General features: G+C 41.5%; 1 protein-coding gene across 1 annotated transcript in view; it reads left to right on the top strand.

Annotated features, from left to right (window-relative positions):
• LOC122877516 (cadherin-2-like) overlaps positions 1-4,718 on the top strand; it is a 122,283-nt gene extending 117,565 nt beyond the window's left edge. Inside the window, exon 16 of the mRNA XM_044199156.1 lies at positions 785-4,718. Within this exon, the coding sequence (XP_044055091.1) occupies positions 785-991 (207 nt within the window). The 3' untranslated portion in view covers positions 992-4,718. The remainder of the gene's footprint in view (positions 1-784) is intronic.
• The last annotated feature ends 15,391 nt before the right edge of the window (positions 4,719-20,109 follow it).

Here is a 20,109-nt window from a genome sequence, read left to right as displayed (position 1 = left end):
TTTCTATAATACCCTTAGGTTTACTATACAGTTACTATAGAAATATTTAAGGATTACTATAATCCTGCACTAGATATCGTCAGAGTCTTGTAGCTCTCTCAACCGTAAATTCTGCTTTTCTCAGTCTCAGGGAGACTGCAGTTGTTGCCCTGTCATGTGCAAACATGGCAGTGTGTGAAAGTTGACAGCTCTGCGTAGAAAATATTTCATACAATGCTCTCTGGTGATGCATGGAACTCCAAGGTTTAACCTGAGACATGAGGTTGGTATGAATGCACATGTTCTTTATCCCACATCAAACACAGGCTTTGTGTGTGAAGGTTTTATCAGTGACGTTACTCCCCTGCCATCGAGCAACAAACTGAGCCCCCAGCTGATCCACTGGTGATGTGTAGTCACCAGCACTAACCAACAGTAGACTGTGGTGCTGGGAACCTCGTAGTCAGTCTGTCATAATGTATGAATGTGATGCAGGATCTTGCTGAAAAAGAGCCCGGTTAAAATAAAAACAATGATCCATGCTTGGCGTTATTTTCCAATCCTCTCTTTGCTTCCCTTCCTGTCTCCTGTATTTTTATTTGCAGTCAAACAAGGTTCATAAAAGACCACCAATCCTTATTCAGTATTCCGTGTCTGTTTAAATGAATGTACACTCCTCGGCACTCGGGCAGTCTAGACGTAGCCGTTGTCACTGTGGAGCTAGAGGATCCCCTCTCATGCCACTATTATTTACCGTTGCAATTCTCCATGCTCACCTTCTTGTCTCCTTCATTTTTCTTTCCAGGGCCTGAAGGCAGCAGACAACGACCCCACCGCCCCCCCCTACGACTCCCTGCTGGTGTTTGACTACGAGGGCAGTGGCTCCACCGCTGGCTCCCTCAGCTCCCTGCACTCCTCCTCAAGCTGCGGAGACCAGGACTACGACTACCTCGGCGACTGGGGGCCACGCTTCCGCAAGCTGGCCGACCTGTACGGCGGAGGGGATGATTAGCACCCTAAATACCCCCACCAACAGCAACCACCCTCCCCACCCCACCCTTGCTCCAAGGCTCAGGTGGTGGGTGGGGTTAAGGAAAGAGGATATGGGGTAAACATGGGGTATGGATCGGCACTTCTGTATTACCACGGGACAGCTTGTAAAGAGACTTGCTGCCCCTTGATGACGGTTGATGACACTAGGGACCATTCTGACTCCTGGCCTAGCAAGGCCTGGCACCGGCTAATGGACATTATCATCTGAGCGTTAGCCCCTGTGCTAACAAATGTGAGCAGCCAGAACAGTGCGCTCAGTGGGGATGTTGTCTCTATGATGGCTACGACAGCCATGCTACAGACGCTCATTTACACTTGAATCTCACAGTACAGGAGCACTGGGGTCAAACGTGCCTTTTTGTACATTCTTTTGATTGTGTTCAGTCTCGATTCTGTACGTTGCTTTAAAGCTCCCGGTGTTTTGCAACGGCAACTGGAGGGGCACTTCGCCATGATAATGAGTGCTTGTGTGTGTGTGTGTGTGTTTGGGTCCCACCTCATTACCTGTATGTATGTGTGTGTGAGAGTCATTTCCACAGAGACACACTGGATGGACACTCTAAAGGGCAAAAACTACTATGAAACAGCTTGGATGATCCTACCAGCAAAGACATGGCTTTACTGTGCAGCTCTGGGTGTTATAGCTTTTCCATCTGATTCAGTCAGAAAATGATAACTACACTCCCAGTATATGACAGTGTGTAGATCTCAATCAATCACAGAGGTGAGCAGAATCAAATATACATATTTAGGTTTGCTGTCGCACAAGACTTCACCGATCCCTGAAGTGACCAGAAGCTTAATCACAACTGGTGTCATTACTTTTATGAGACAATGGAACACGTTTCTCTGTGATACCGCAGATATATTTGTCACATAGTCTCTGTGGCTTTTTGAAGTGCCTGTCTTTGTGCATAAACGGCAGGCTCATTTCACTACACTGCTGTGGTATTAATGTGACTGACTGCCCGTGTGAACAAAGCCGGCTGAGATCAGAACGTTTTCATTTCCTCTCTGCTCTCCCACACTGATTTTCTCTGCAAACTCTGATCATTCAACATCACATCACGTCAAAACTTTGATTGAATTGCAGTAAAGAATGTCTGCCTTTGCTTTCAACATTCTTAGATAGTCGAGGACATTTAGTGCCACAATGAATTCATTCATTTGTAGTGCAGTTTAAATATTGTGGTTATGTCGTTGCTGCGCTTCCACAAATTGGAAGTTTAGATGGGGTGTAGTTTAGCTTATTTGCAGGATGACAAAATACAGAAGCAAAGCAGCAAAAAACATAATGATAAAATATAATTTCCATTTATGGGTTTGTGCAGATGAAAGAAAACAAACCAACAACAGCAGCAAAGAATGAAGGCCACAGTAAGATCTATGCAATGACAAATCAATTAAAATTCCCATCAGGAAGAAAATGAATTGAGTAATGAAATATGTAATGAATGTGTGTCCGGAGCAGGTTCAGCAGACACGTTCCGGATGGAGTTTGTATTTAGAGATGAATGTGTATGTTTGATGAACAGGTTGTGAGCAGAATATAAAGTGACTAATATTCCGGTCTGCTGACGAGTCCAACACCTTTCGTCTGTAATGTCTGCATCTGCAGCACAATGGGGCAAAGGTGGAAGACCAGAATGTGAAACAGAGGCCGAAAAGCCATTAACCAAACTGCTATCTCTACTTCTGCTAATACATCTTTCTAACAGTTAGGGGTGACAAACATGGATTTCAGGAATTAAGTTGATTAAGTTTTAAGTTAAGGAGATCTTTTTGCCATGGTAGCAGAAAAATGGGTTAAGGTTAGTCCAGTTTGGTCTAGAGCCAGTTATTTTGATAACTTCTGGCCAGATTTTCATGACACTTTACGTGGCTATTCATGGAGTATGATAATGTAAAGATGAAAAGTTCCACAAGAAATATTAAAGGTACAGGAAACATAGAATCATATTTTTGTATATCTACATGTGATGTACTGTGCAAAGCATCTGAAGTTACACAAAATATCAAATAACAGCTATAATGTGTCACTAAATCTATTACTATTTATCCTGCCATTTCTCACCAGTCCAGACACTAGCTGTACTTCGTTAGCATGGCACACAGTGTAAGTTAACAGCAATCTCACCGCCGTAAATGGTGTTTGAGCCAGATGAGAAGGACTGGAAGCTGCACCATGGTCAACCCAACAGTAAAACCAAGTATTCTTTGTTGTTGAACTCTGATAGGGTCAGTACTTGTCATGTATCAGTCAGTCACCACCGGCAGTTAGTTGGAAAATGTAACAAAAGCCAAGTAGGCAGGAGAAGGTAAATGGAGCGCCTTTCTAGACTTCTGGCCACTCAAAGTGCTTTGCACACTGATGGCAGGTGCTAACTGCTCATCAGAGCAAAGAAACTTACTCAGTCACACACACTCACAATTTGCAAATTAAGGTTCACTGTCTTACCCAAGGACACTTGTCCACATGTGGGCCGGGGATCGAACCGACCTTCCGATTGGTAGACAAGGTGCTCTACCACCAAGTCACAGCCGCCCCATAGACCCATAGACCCATAGACATAGAATAGGTTAATGTACACCAAACACTTCAACAACCTCACAAATGACAAAACAAGCTCTGTTTGTTTGTTTGTATTTGGGAGAGGGGGGAGTTCATTGAACGTTGTTAGCATTACATGTCCGCCAAAGGCTACAGAGTAACAGTGAAATATGCATAGGTAACAAACATAGTATCAATCCTGGTTCATAGTTCATTGTTATTACCGTACTGGCCCTAATATAAGATGACTCTGATGAAATCTTTCCATTAATGTAAATCCCTCGTGTGTAGCTTGTTTAAATATGTATTTGTGTACACTTCATTCTTCATTCTGTTTAGCAGTCACATACTCACACACTCTGCTCTGCTGGAGCTGGTACCTTCTCCATTCTGCTGTGAATACGTAATTGTCTTGGTTCTCAAATATAATACGAGATATTATTTCATATTTTACATCCAGATAAAATATTGTCTTATAATTCAGGCCAGTACCGTAATTGTTGTAATTGTTACAAACTCACGATTTTGTGTTTCCTGTACCCTTAAAATTGAATGGGCAAATTGCCATGACGTTTTGACATCAGGACCAGTGTTATATAGTGGTAAGGCTGTATGACCAGTCACAGCCTTTGGCAGGGTTGTTGTCAGTGTTTATTAGTAGGAGGCAGATGTTGATGTCAGACCCAGAGCTGTACAAAAGAGCTGCATATTTTTGCCAGTTTGGTGTTCCAAAGCAAGTGCGAAGACATGTACAGTAATGCTAGACTTTAGATAGATACCTTATGTTTTTTGTTTTGCTTTTATTACAATGTAATTTATGCAGCTGATCGATACATGTAATAAAGGAAGACATCAGTCCTTGTTTTGTAGCAAAGATACTTCTCAATACTCTGCTGTGGTGGATTAAATTCAAAAAAGGCAATGTTTCTTCTGTCTGCTGATGATTTGCCTAGTGTTCTCTGGTACTCTCCAACTGGCTAATCACTGTAAACTGAAATATGTACAGATTGTATTTTTTTCTCTTGTTGTTCTTTTGGCTGTGGTCTCTGAAAACGACATGCTAATATCCTGAATCCTTGTATATGTGTAATTTGGATTACAAATTAAAACGTTTTTGCATGTTTTTATCTTTTCATTATGGGAAAACTGTATTTTTCAGATCTTTTGCAAATAACTTCAACACCAATCACACACACACCAACACACAAACACTCAGTAGGCTCAGTTGTAGGGGAACTTTTAAAGCAGCATTAATTGACTTTTTGGCCACTTGGGGGCAGCAGAAGAAGCTCTAAACACAACATTGACATTACCACATTAAAAAGCTGTTATGGCTAACAACATGATCATTGATTTGGAGTCGTGTTTGTGACTACCTGATGAAAGTAAGTCCAATATTCTCTCTCTTTTAGCTCTGTTTTTGGTCTCTACCAACTCCTGAGGGAAATATCTCTTAATAACTCTGGCTGCTAAATGCTGCTGCTGGAAACAGGTTGATGAGAGCGATGAGACTGAACCAAAACAGTAAAGCTGCAGGCCAGGAGAACAAGCAATTAGTTAAAAGGTTAAAAAGTGTCATAGAGCTGCAGGGAACTGCAGAGCTGGTGATAATTCTCTGTGGGTTCATCACTACTAGCAACTCTTTTCACGTTACACACAGTCATTTTATCCATTGTTAATATACAAAAACTTGCAGAATCCCTGCCTGGTAAATGCCAGAGTTTGTGTTAAACATTTATAGTCTCCAAACCCAAGCTGACCCTTTCTTCAACTTGACAAAGTTCCTCCAGAGTTTTCACAGTTGCAAATGAATAACTCTTTAAGAGTAAACTGATGTTGGAGTGGAGTGCCCCTTTAACTGTCGTCTCTAAAAGTGCAGATTCATGCTAATCTTTTCTGGAAAGCTGTGGGATATTTAGTGTTGATTTCCTCAAACTTGTGATCCATTAAGCAATTAAAACATGTGTTCATCACACAGAGGACAGTACACTCAGTATATACTATCATTTTGCCGCTGAAATGACCCAGGAACATTTGGATCTACCTGTGGATCATCATTATCCATTTCATGTCGGTCTGTTAAGTATAACATACTCCTCTCCATTTGTACACACAGCAGTCAGCCAGATGTAAATGAATCTGAATTATCTGATGTACAGACAGGGCAGAGACCTGCAGTCAACGAAACAACTTTGATTACCGTCCATAAGTCTGTCATCACACTGATGATAAAGCTGCAGTAGGCACATATTCAACAAGTGAGTCATGGTTTGTGCTGGCCTCATACTGCTGCTGGACAGTGGCAGTGTACAGTCTCAACACTTCAGACATAATGAATCTGATACCATGTGGAGGGAAGAAAGGAAAAACTACCCGAGTAAAAATGTTCTACTGTTTATGTGAATCCTTAGTATGTTTATAGTGTATGTATCTGCAAAATCTTCATTGTATTTCAGGTTGTTATTGCTACAACATCTGTGTGTGGAAACAAGTATAGTTACTGATGTCCACTGGATACAGCTCCTTCACGTTCTGGCAACATCACGGCTTTGAAGCAGTAAAATCAAGAAAAAATTAACAAAACACCAAAAAGTCTGTTGAAGAACAGACTGCATGCCTAAAATGCACCTAGTTGACACAAAATTCTATTTTCGCATCTCACAAGCCGGATGTGATATCTACATGTATATATCTATGACTCTCCTTTATGTGATGACGCGTCCAATTCGTCTTTTTTGAGGTGGACATAAACCTCCCTTACAAAAGTGATTCCAGATGTTACTGTAGTGTATATGTACATTTTGAGCTATATTTTCCAACTGAGCCCCGCCCACTTCAAATCAGTGAGAAGACCTCAGAGAAAAAAAGATGACCACAAGTAAGAAACCGTGAGGTCATTTTAGATTCTGGCCTATATTTCACAGTCCATTTGAATTTATTCAACAAAAATGTCTTATCATTTGCGCAATATATAGGTGAGAACTCTACTGAGCAAGCAAGATACTGAAAAGCTTGTTCATGCTTTTGTTTCTAGTCGTCTTGACTACTGTAATGACCTATATAATGGCCTACCAAATGCAGCCATTGCAAAACTACAGACCATGGGAAGCACAATGCAAATTCCACCTAGAATTTTAAAATAGTAATAATAATAGGAATGACAGTTGGCCCACAACCACAGATCCAGTCTCTGCAGCTCTGGAGGTAGAAATACCTGCTGGGAGAGAGGAGATGTCGAGTTAGTAACATGCAGTAATGGGATAAAAATGCATACAGACGGAGAGGGAGAGAAGGAGGGAGGAAAGAGGTGCATCATGGGAAGTCTCCCGGCAGTCTAGGCCTATAGCAGCATAACTAAGGGATGGTTCAGGACTCACCCAAGCCAACCCTAACTATAAGCTTTATCAAAGAGGAAAGTCTTAAGCCTAGTCTTACATGTGGATATGGTGTCTGCCTCCCAAACCCAAACTGGGATCTGATTCCACAGGAGAGGAGCTTGATAACTGAAGGCTCCCATTCTACTTTTGGAGATTCTAGGAACCACAAGTAACCCTGCATTCTGGGAGCGCAGTGTTCTAGTCGGATAATAAGGTATCATGAGATCTTTAAGATATGATGGTGCCAGACCATTACGAGCTTTGTAGGTGAGGAGAAGGATTTTAAATTCTATTCTGAATTTTACAGGGAGCCAGTGCAGAGAAGCTAATATTGGAGAGATATGATCTCTTTTCCTAGTTTTTGTCGGTACACGTGCCGCAGCATTCTGGATCAACTGAAGAGTCTTAAGGGACTTATTCGGGCAGCCTGATAATAAGGAATTTCAATAGCACAGCCTAGAAGTAACAAATGCATGCACTAGTTGTTCAGCATCATTTTGAGACAGGATGTGTCTGATTTTTGCAGTGTTACGTAGGTGAAAGAAGGCAGTCCTTGAAGTTTGTTTCATGTGGGAGTTACAGGATAAATCCTGATCAAAGATAACTCTGAGGTTCCTTACGGTGATGCTGGAGGCCAGGGCAATGCCATCTAGAGCAACTACAATACTGTATATCTTTAGATAATGTGTCTTGGAGGTGTTAGGGACCAAGTACAATAACTACAGTTTTATCAGAGTTTAATATCAGAAAATTGCAGGTCATCCAGGTCTTTATGTCCTTAAGGCATGCTTGAAGTTTAGCTAAGTGGATAGTTTTATCTGGTTTGCTCGATTAACAAAAACTAAAATGAGAGATCATGAAACTCCTGTTGTTCTGGCTCCCTGTGTCTTTTAGAATTGATTTTAAAGTCTTTCTCTTAGTTTTACAGGCACTAAATGGCCTTGCCTTTTATATCACAGATCCCAATCGTTTTATGATCCTCCACAAACCCTAAGATCCTCCACAGCTGCTCTTTTAACTATTCCCAAGGTCGCCACAAAAACCTTTGGGGATGCTACCTTTAGCCACTATGCCACAAAAATATGGAAAACTCTGGCATTAAATATTAGACTAGCTGTCTGTTTTAATCTTTCTAAAGAAACTGTGTTAATGCTATTTTATAAATTTCAATTTTCAATTAATTTTCTTCCTCCTTGTGTATGTGTATGGGTTTTAAACTTTTGGGGGTTTTGTTTGTTTTTGCTGCTGAATTTTAAAGCACTTGTACTTGAGCTGTATTCTGTGCATGAAAGGTGCAATATAAATAAAGTTAATTCATTCATTATTGAGCCTGGCCTTCAGTTCCTTCATGGCCCACATCCTTCAGAGGACCCAGCCTTGGAAACAGTTTACATTACCTGTAGTTGTAACTGTGTCTGTATGTGTTAGCACTGTGATAGACTAGGTAGACCTATCCAGGGTTTAGCCTGTCTCTCACCCAATGCATGCTGGGATAAGCTGTAGTTCGCCTGAACAGAGTTAATGGTTTTAGAAAATGGAAGAATTCACCTTGTCAATCAAAGCACTTCACACACTACATATCGCATTCACACACTGATGGCAGATGCTAACTGCTCATCAGTCCAAAGAAGCTAACTGATCATTTAAACACACCAAAGGCACAGTCCTCAGGAGCAATTTAGGTTCCCAAAGGACACTTTGACATGTGGGCTTTGGGAAGCCGGGCTCAAACCACCGACCTTCTGAGTGGTGGACAACCCACATTACCACTAAGCCACAGCCACCTGGTCTTGTGATTACACTGGAACAAAGTAAAGACTGAAACAGATTCCAGCATTGTTTGTCCCAGTCTAGTCCTCTGCAGCTGCTTGCTTCTCTGTGGCAGCTTTAAATCCTCTTCTTCCTCCTCTGGCCGTCTGTGATTTCCAGGCCCAAGGGCACGTCAGCAGTATCTTTCCCTAGCAGCCAGCACTCCACACAGGCACAACAACAGTGATGAAGGCAGAGAAAACAGGAAAAACCCAGTCCCTCTCCTGGGATCACACACAGTTAGACAAACACATTCTGTCTGCTGCACTGCTCTGTGTGTATGTTAAATCATCAGAGCACACTGTGTGAATGAACTAAGAAACTAACTATGAGACATGGAGATCCATAGCTGGGCGGCTGACTGCAGCTAAATGAAACAATTTGTGACGGTATGTTATAAGGAACAGTAAGTAGAGTGGTCAATTAAGCAAGATTTACTTCCAAATTGAAGTTAGTGTTACAAAGTAAGTGATGTATTCTTTAACAATGGTAAACAATAATAATGTTGATATAGTTACAAAGTTAATATCAGTATGCTAAGTCACAGGTAGCCCACTGCACTTATAAATCAGCATATGCTGTTTTGTATGGTTTGTATATTTGCAATGTGAAGTCAGTCCTGGTGAGAACCAACTCAGTGTTTTAATGCATCAAAACCCATTTGTGCTACATTTTAACCCAAATTATACCCAAATTTGTCAAATTGTGCTCTTTCTCTATAGTTATGCATGTCTCTGTGTGTGTAAGCACTGACATGTAGGTGCAACAGTCAATAAAAGTATACACATATACTCTATATACAGTGTCTATGTGACCAGTGGATACATTTTCAACGTATTAATTGTTCACATCTGTCCATCACATCGTATTTTTAATTCAGGGTATAATTCCAAATGTATGTTTTTTAGGAATTCAAAAAATAGATGATGATTTCACAATATCTATAAACACAGTAAATATTGAAAGAGTATCCAAAATGGGTAAAAATCCAGGTGTCCAGTGGGTGTAATTATAGACCACATGGAGGTTTCCAAGAAAACCTCACACAGCTTATTTAAAGACACAATGTATCCAAAAGTATTACAATTCTGAACAAAACAAAGGAAAGTAAATGTTGGATTAAAAGTCACCTCAAATGTACTTCTCACTTATTTTACTGTGTTTCAGTTACTGTGTGGAGGTGTGGGACAACAAATACGCAACTAAAATAAAGCCATTATATACACTACGGAAGAGAGCAATGTAAAGTGGATTCAACAGACTGTTAATCAAGTCAAGGGTGATAAAACGGAGAGAGTTAGTTGAATTGATTGATTGTGCACCGAGCGAAAACAGACGACTGCCTGAAGAGACACGAGCCTGTTTGCAGATGCTGTGATGATGATCACGGGTTTGCATGTACTACATTAAAACAGAGGTGTGTTTCAGTGCATGGAGTCAAATTGTGGAATTTAAATGTTTTTCAAATCAAATGGCTGGACGATATGAACTTAATGAGGAATGTTTATATTTAGTGTAAGTATCGGCAGACCATTTGTCTTTTATTTATCGTGAAGGGGGCAGGTGGTATAAGATTTCCCCTTTTCTTTCTTTCCTTTTCTTTTTTTCCTGCAGTAATGTCATCAAAAATATAATGTCCTGTCAGCTTCAAAGCTTAAAGCTAAATAGCACTCCTTTTCATTAATAATTGTCATTAATAATGTCCAACATAATTTTATGGAAGAGCGATGTTACGTATTAAACTTGAATTAAAACAATAGTCCTGTTGCAGATACATTCTGATACACAATGTCACTAATGTGAAGTTATTTATCACCATTAGATGCCTGCTGAGAACAGTAGGTGTTTAATACAAATAGCCTTAGCTGTGTAGCTGTGTGGATGACACTCGGAATGATCTGAAGAAGGAAATGAGGGCCATTAGGCGTGTAATAACTGCTTTCCCACTTCATTACCTCTACTGTGGGAGAGCTGCAAAGGTGTCATTTTATGTCCAGATCTCCTGGTGTAATAGATTTTATATAATAGTTTTACATTGCTATGTAAAGTTATTAGGCTGTAGGGGATATTACTGCTGGTGATGCAGCTGACTGTTCGCTGCCCGGCTCACAGGGACTCTCTCTGAAACTGTAGCTTGTGTATTTGTGTGCATCAGGACACACTGTACATGCTGTACGTGCGTTCTAGACCTGCAGCTGGTTTAGATCTGCAGTGTTGCAGCACTGCAGGGTGTTTTTGTGCTTTCAGCTGCACACGCTCGCAAACATGGCAACACAGTTAGGCTAGGTTTCAGATAACATAAAGCTCAGTTTGGTTCCCAGAGAAACACTTTTACACTTTGCACTTTACACGTAATATTTACTTCATATTTGACTTAATATACTTCATATTATACTAAATCTATTTCTCCGTATTCTAATTCTACCTGTGCTGGCTCGTCCGCTCTGTCTGGACACCAGCCGAGCAGCTGATCACCGTTACTTCACTCTGAGTTGAGTGCTGTGGGACTGAATGGGCTTTCTTCAGTGTCAGGGTCCTGATATCGTTAATGCAGGCTCAGCGTCACACTGGCATGGCTTACTGGGACACGTAATGTTCATTAAGGTTAGTAGTAACACCTGTGCTTTTCCTACTATGACAAGTGGGAACAGGTGTTCAGGTGGGAGTGGCAGGATCTGGCTGGTATAGGTATTCCAGCTCTATAAAAGGCCTCTTCACGGATCAAAGAAGCCTTTAAGTGGCCCTGAACCTCACTCTGAACATGTATTTTATGATATCCAAGCCTCGCCCCTTTTCCTCTATAAGCTAATTATGTGCTGTGTGTGCAGATGCGTGTGCATGTTTCATATGTAACATTTCCATGCTTGCTGTCTGCTATTCCCATGTCATTTCCTGCTTGTACAAAAGTGTGTGAAGGTGTCGCAGTACAGATAGGGTCTGAATGAAGCTCTCCACAGCGAAAACCCAACACAATGAACTCCTCACACCTCCGATTTTCAGTTCAATTCAGTTTTCAATCCAACAGGGAAACAGACGTCAACGTCGCCAAAGCAAGGGTGAAGTAAAAACATTCAGAAACAGAAGAAATGTGTTAAATATACAGAGTAAGAAGGGATAATATTAATAATAATAAATTGTAGACTTGCAGTTAAAATACAAAACACTGTGTGTGTGTGTGTGTGTGTTGATACACTCTGGCAAAGTAATTACTTCACTGACTGCTGTACACTGTAGGAGGAAGATCTCTGTCTTTTATCCTCTCTCCCTTTTCTCTAGAGCTGTCTTCCTCGCATCTCTGCATGTGTGTGTGTGTGTGTGAGTGTGAAAGTTTGACTGATATGGGTTGTTGAAAACAGATGCTAATACTTTTACGTGAAACAGCTGGTACATGATATTCCTTGCATATGATATTCAATATCTTTTGTCTGAACAAGGAGGAATTTTGTAGCTTGATTTTTAAAATGCAAGCATCGACTGGAGTGAAGCTCGGGTTATTAAGTGACAAATGAGCCGTGTGCCACTGCTGCTTCTCTCACTGATATCCTGGTTTGGAATTTCTTTATATCCTGTTAACTCTGAGATCCTCCATTATTGCACTTTTCTTTCCCTGACTGCTGTGTGTTTGGGAGTTCGTACAAATATTCCTGTCTCTGGATAGAAACTGCCTTTCGCTGCAACTTTTTCCTGCAGTTCATCTTTCAGCTTTCCGTTTTTCATGTTGAACCCATCCAAATGGGATTTCCCCAGGTTACTGCTCTCGCTCAGGCCGCTGAAACGGCATTCAGACCATCGGGACAGAGAATTTCCCACAGCTCATGTTACATGCAGCGAAAGACTGCATTTTCTTACCAAGGGTTGCCCAGCCTTTCAACAAGAAAGATGTTCCTGCCTCTCTGTCTGTCTGTCTGTCTGTCTGCGTCTCTGTCTGTCTGTCTGTCTGTCTGTCTCACTGTCTGTCTGTCTGCCTCTGTCTGTCTTCTGTCTGTCTGTCCTGTCTGTCTGTCTGCCTGTCTGCCTGTCCTGTCTGTCTGTCTGCCTGTCTGCCTGTCTGTCAGTCTGCGTCTCTGTCTGTCTGCCTCTGTCTGTCTTCTGATTAGTTTCCCTAATCTTACTGTAGTTATTGGAACCCAAACAGTGATCTTTCCCTGACCTTACCCAAAGTGTTTAAACCTAAGCGAACTTTAACAGTAGAGATCAGATCAGAAAATGGCAACAAGAATCCTCTTTGGAACCGGGATGTGTAATGCCGACGGGGGCATGATTTGTTAAACTGAGTGATGCAGCTTTAATTTTTGCCGCGATGCTACAGAGGGTACTTGAACAGTGCCCTGCCTCTAAACGCTAACGCTGTTGGGAGACGTTTTCAGCATGCAGCCGCATTGCCCCAACCCCCCCACATTTCCCCCTGCCCCTCAGAGAGCCTGCGCTCTGATATCAAACTGACAGCAGCAGAGTGTTTCTGTGAGTGGCGTTTATTCAGATTCCTGGGTTCCCCTCCAGTGGTTTACTTCCTTTACTTGTTTTCATGTAGCGTGACAGCTGCAGGAGCTGTAAAGAAGGCAACTACCTTGTTACATTTTCTGATGATACTGCAGTCTTCTCTCCTTCAGGCTCCACAACAGCACAGCTGTGCTCTTCCTGCTTTTGTAAATGAACCATTGATTGTTGTAAGGACTCGGGTACACTGTCACAGTCAGCTGAGGTGGGATGGAAACTGAGATGATTATTGTGTGGCCAGCAGAGTGCTGATTTCAGGACAGTTAGTTTTGGTTCTTCTATCATTTTTACATTCAGAGTCTGACCTTTTCTTATCTTATCTGCTGCTTTCATAACTTATTAGTGCAGCCCAGAAAAGCCTGAGCAACTTAACATCGTTCCTAGATTATTGGCGTGAAACAGAGGGATTTGGGCTCTTTTCATGACCAGCACATCTCAAGAAGAGTGATGTTCTTACTCAGTGTACCACAGCACGTATTCAGTGAATTCTTTCTGCTGCCATCAAGGTGCCACTATATTTTACCAGCTTACTTCCAGGTCACTTATCCCCTCTGCAATCTGTCTACTTCATGCCAAATAACCGTTATCATTATTTTCTTACATATACAGCTTTTAACAATAGATATTTTCACATTGAATTTTGGGTTTTGATTTATGTCAAGTTACTGTGTATATATTGTTGTCGTGCCTAATAACATGCATGGGTATATACAGTAGAGTCTGAAGTAGAAGGAGCCGCTGGCTTTGAGTATTTCAGTTTCTATTTCAAGCTTTTCGTTTAATCTTGAATGTTCCTCAACATACAAATACCAGAGTAATGTAACAATACATACTCTAGGTTTGTGTTATGGCCATCAGTTTTAATTACCCCGACTTTGTTTCTGAAAACCCATGTTGTTTGTGTCAGTTTGGCATGGTGGATGGGTCTAACATCTGTGTTATATATGAGCTTCAGCCACTGCTGCTACGGAGAGGAAGCCGGTCAGCAGTGGTGGGATGGAACTAAGTGCATTTACTCAAGTTTTGAGGTGCTTTACTTGAGTATTTCCATTTTATGCAACTGTAATATTGCACTTTTTACTCCACTACATTTTTTGATAACTTTAGTTACTAGTTACTACTGCAGATTCAGATTACTAATACAAAATATAAATCAACTAATAAACTCTGATGTATTATTATGGATTAAGCTACCTGGCAGCATATAAAGTAGTTTAAATTACCTCCACCTTCAGCAGCTGCAACATTAAAGTGATGAACACATTAATGCATCAATAATTAGAATCCAGTAATTTAATATATATTATTCTGCATAATGAGTACTTTACTTTTGGTACTTTAAGTATATTTTGATGCTAATACTTTTGTACTTTTACCTAAGAGTTTGACTGCAGGCTAGTAACAGAGTATGTTTACTCTGTAGTGTAGTGAGCATCTGCCACCACTGCCAGTCAGACGAAGCAGAGCTGTAGTGAGCTCAGAATGGTTTGTTTTTACAATTACAGTAGGAACAAAATACGTCACCACAGTTGCTGAAGTCATCCAAAACTGACCCAGCATCCAAAAGTGAACTGATTTAATCTGCTGAATGAATTGTCGCATTTCTACAAATTGTCATCTTTAGCTTCAGCTAGCTGTTAGCAGAACACGCAACAGAATTTGAAGCAAATGGCATGGGAGTAGTGGTCAAATTCTCTTCTTATACCTGCATTAAATGATTTTTGACATCATCACCATACAACATTGTTAACTGTGTCTGTCTGCTGTTTGCTGCTGAGCAGGAAGTGTACAGTGGCTTTTTCTCTGCACACAGAAACACGGTTGTAAAGTTTTGAAAACCAAAACGAAGAAAGACGCTTACACACTCCATGGAGCTGAGGGGAACTGCAGAGTTGGTGATAATTCTTTCGTGCTTCGGCTCTTGTTATGTACACAGAGGTGTACTTTTAACTTTTTACCATAGAAGCAGATATTTTCTAACGCATCTCATCATTTTGTTCTGATGACTCAACAAGGAAAGTTTCATGTCCATCCAAGCATGAACTTTGTGCATAGATAGGCTAGGCTGCTTCCAGTCTTTATGCTAAGCTAGGCTAATTGTCTCATGGCTCTAGCTCCATACTGACCGTACAGACGTGAGAGTCGATCGTCTAATCTAACTCTCGGCAAGAAAGTGCATTTCTGAAATTGATGAAATGTTCCTAAACTAAAAAGTAATATTATTATTATTATCGTGAAAAGAGTACGTAGACAGTAGGATTCCACCACCAGGGGAGTTTTACAATAAATAATAATTGTGTAGTCGATCATAACTATAATGTATCACTGGACCAGATTACATTTTTCATGGAGCAACCATATTGGGCCCATATATCAGTACACCTGTGAATGTGTGTGTGTGTGTGAGTGTGTGTCTCCACTGGCAGCAGGGCAGCAGCTCCTGGTTCACTGCTCCTCTGCTGCCTGTGACCTGCGAGGCCGATAATGGAACATGCAGGGGCTGCTGTTTGGAATTTGGGCCACTCTCTCCTCTCTCCACTATCTGGAGGAAGGTTTAAGAAACACACTCATTAGCATGCTAAGCTGGGAGTCTGTCCGTGGCTGTTATACTTCAATAATCCTATCTAAAAAGAAAAAAATCCCTTCCAGCTCATTTCTTTTCCCAGCACTTTACTCTTCTGTGATGGTCACTACCTGACCTTTTCCCTCTTACCATATTTCTGAGGTAGCGTGTAATGTTGGTGACCTGCTCAAGCATGCCAAAATAAGTGAAAGTGAGATTAAAATGCCTCACTCCAATCAGATTACACTGACTGTTCTGCATATTGTGGGGGTTAGCAGGATGGTAAGGCACTTCTCCTTTTCTCAGAGGGTTGGTAGCCAAATGTGTTTCATTTTATGCCTGCCACAGTTCTCGTTGGCAAGGGATGGACCAGAAAGCAGACACAACAAACAGGGTAGGGAGAGTTAAGGGAAGTTTACGGGATAGCTTGTACAGGGTTACATTTGGCAACACGTAGAAAGGTCAAAATCAGGTGAGCAAACTGAATGGACAGGCAGGCAGGTCTTGAGCAAAAGGGAAACAGGTAACAGGTTAGAATGGCTGGAGCACTAGGCACAAAGGCAGCACAGACAATACGGCAGAGGGTAAATGCTGGCTAGCCACGTTGTATACTAGGAACTGATTAGCAAATGGGTCAGAGAGCTGCAGAGATCAGGTGACTTGCAGGGAGGAGAGGTGATGAATGACGAGGTCTGGAAAGTTCTATTACCAACACAGATCTCAGAGAGAGGGAGGAGCAGGTAAAGATGCAGGAGCCACCGTGCCCTTTAGGAAACACTGTGCATTCAAGAGGCATTTCAGCCTTTTTGGACAGTCATTATATTTTAGAGATCCTGCTTGATGGCACTGTGCAGTTTGATGCTTCAGAACTTTCTCTCTGCAAGCATAGATGCTGCACACAGTATGTAACAAAAGAATCTAAGCTTAAATGTCCACTTACTAGCTTTCAGAGCTTTCAACCACACCTAATGGTGTTCACTCAGCAAATGGAACTGGTGTTGAATCTAGACATCAAGAATGAGCTTCTATCCTCAAAAGGAGACTGCACTTTTAGACAAGCAGTTTTAGATTGAACTCCTACCAGACACTTAAAGCTGAACTTCACTACACCGAGTCCTTAAATAAACGTAACCCCGGTAATGACTAAAAAGAACAAATTATAACCTTATAGCTAAACGTATCTAACCCTTCTCTATCTTAACCAGTCTTCAGCTGCTGGTCTAAAGCTATTGTATGCTAAGTGTAACTGCAGTGGAATTCTTCTTTCCAACTGGCCTTTACATTTCATGGGAATTTATAAATGCACAACTCACTGAACCTTGCAGTGGACCACGCTGGGTTTCACATCAAGTCATAGGCTGGTGATTTAAGTGTGAAGTATTTTGTGGCTCATGTCCTCCAGGATCCATATTCTTGTATATTTTTACAATCTATCTATAATTTTGTCACCATGATTGTCCATACTATAATTATCACATCTGACATCAATTTTCTGTCTGTCCATCCTGGGAGAGGGATCCCTCTCCGATTTGTGATATCGGGCTACATAAATAAAATTGACTTGACTATTTTCTTGGCAGACAAGAAGACCCTAAACTGTACTACATTTCTCTGACAGAAATTACATTACTTCCAAAAATAACAGAGAATGCCAATATCCAAAACTGGGGCCTGTTCACACCATTTAGTTAGTAAGAGTGAGACAAATTTGATTTCTGTAAACAACTGGCAAATGCCTACATGAATGAAGTTTGGCGGTAAACCTCACCTGCCCAGGTTCAGCCCTATCACCACACAACAACATATTGGATGATTCTGTTTAATGTCAATTCTCGCTTTCTACAATATCTGTGCATGGCAACTACGGTATGGTGAAGGTCAGGAGATGATTGTGCTCATGGAAAATATACTCTGGTTACAGTATGGATAGGGTAAAGCAACTAAAACACTTTGTTAAGGTGAAGAAAAGCTGGTGGTTTTGGTTAATAAAAAGGCAGTCCACGCCCTCATTTCCTCAGTAACCACGCCCTGGACTGTTGCTAGTTAGCTGTGGCCCTCACTAGCTGGGTTGCGAAGAGAGTTTCTAAGTGAGTATGGTCACTATCTGTAAAGATGTAGAGTTCATATGGACATTTGTAGTTAAAAAGAGGTGTTTTTGGATTTGCTGCCTGGCACCCTGCTGCAGTAGAGGTGCTCAGGACTCGCAGCTGTTCTAGAGGAGCCAGCCTGCCACGCACGTGGACAGAGCTTTAGGAGTGTTTCTCCACCACTCCGAGGGGACATCGTTGGAAAGAGGGTTTTCTAACAGCTGTCTGATTTACGAAGGAACCGTGAGTACCAACAGAACAAATGAGTGCCAAGATATGGTACCATAGACTGAGTTACAAAACAAAATACATTTTTACATTGTTATTATCACCAGGGTGATAGTTTTGTGATAAATATATCATTTGGTTAGAACATTTCCATCTTGTGGTTTTAATTTCCTCATGTTGATCATATTGTGACATGTATGGTAACTAATAGGCTGGAGTTGTTTCTAAGGTAATGCATGGGAGTTTTAAGCTCACATTAACAGTAGAGCTGTTATATACTGTGAGCTAACCAGGCCTCTCTGCACCCTAGCCAGAATGATATGCTCCATTTGTTGTTATTGTAGACACCTCCTGATTTAATATTATAGTAGACCCCTCACCAGTTCACCTCCCATACCAAGTGTATTTTCAGTTATGCTATGATGTATGCCAACATACCGTGAAATGAGAACTGATTGGGTGAGCTACATCTTGGTCCTATTAGGGTGGGACAAATTACACCGTTACCAATTTTGAATGCCCACTTAAATGGAGTGCAGGCGACATATGAGGCAGCAGGCATGATCCCTGCCAGCTGATAATGAAACAGCAGCAGATGGTGGAGATGCTGTGGTTAACTTTAATTTCATGTATTCACAGCTTTTGAGTGAGACACTACACTACCCTTTTCATTTGCATTCAGCCACTACAAGCTGTGTGAAATATGTGTTGTCTGTATGATGTTGTTGGTACACGCATCATAACGTGTACCAACAGCATCCAACAGACTTGTGCATGCTGCACAAGTCGTAGATTCAAGTCAGCATAAGCGGTAAGTGCCAAATAGAAATGGAGTGGAAACCACACCCACCCAGCTCAAACCGGCATTGTGGTTTTGGAGCACACGCACTAGTACATGGATTCTAATGACCTCAAGTGAAGTCTTTCCTGCTACATTGATATAATATCAATTAAAATGCACCTGAGTAAACTTGACAAGTCTGAATAAGTCAGAAACTAATCAACTATCTTGTCATTTTCCCCCATGCAGCATGTAGCTCAGTAAGAGCAGCTCAGCTGTGACTTCCAACACAAGTGCTTTGCATCTAATTAGTGGCCAAACACAAGCCTGTCTTAGTGGATAATTAAGAGAGGAGATTCTCACAGTCATTTGGCCTGCTAATGAATTTTAAAGACTCATGCAGGCTCGCTCTCCTTCATCCCGTCTCTTGCCCTTAAGAGGTTTGCTGCAGCTGAAAACTTTGATGAAAAAATGCTAAACTCATCTGCAGCCAGCTCTAATTCACGCTGTGCTAACTATCTGTTTCCACCAACGTTAACAGGCTTTCTTTTCTCTCTGCCAGCCACCATATCACCTCCCTCCCACACAGCTCCTATGAAGCAGCAAGTAGCAGCACCTCTGCCTGTAACTGGCTCAGAGAACCCTGCTGGCCTACATTCCTGGACAAAATACAATATGGACAAAAACCCTCACACACACACACACACACACACACACACACACACACACACACACACACACACACACACACACATTTACTTATGTCACTTTTGGGGACATTACATGGACTTACATACATTTCCTGGAGACTTACCCTAACGCTAACCTTAACCACTGATCCAAACATCAGCTTTTTCCAAATTGGGGACACGGCTTTTGTCCCCAGTTGGACAAGCCGTCCTCAATTAACTGGTATTTAGTCTGAAATGTGTCCCAGAGGGTAACTTAAGTCAGCTCATACACACACATAGACACAAGGATTAGAATGATAGAAGGATTTCCTAATATGTAATGTTGATATTGTCCTTTTCCTGAAAATGCCATCTGGTCTAGTTACTCTGGTCCAACTCTCCCTTTCTTCTCTTATCTTATTTTATTCTTCTCTCCTCTCTCGTGTCGCTTTCAGCAGGTATTTCTGCCTCCGGTGCTGCAGAGACTGGATCTGTGGTTGTGGGCCACCTACT

Source organism: Siniperca chuatsi, linkage group LG6 (assembly GCF_020085105.1).
Source record: "Siniperca chuatsi isolate FFG_IHB_CAS linkage group LG6, ASM2008510v1, whole genome shotgun sequence".
Classification (NCBI taxonomy): domain Eukaryota; kingdom Metazoa; phylum Chordata; class Actinopteri; order Centrarchiformes; family Sinipercidae; genus Siniperca; species Siniperca chuatsi.
The sequence above is the reverse complement of the archived record's forward strand: the minus strand, read 5'-3'. Positions and strand labels throughout refer to the sequence as shown.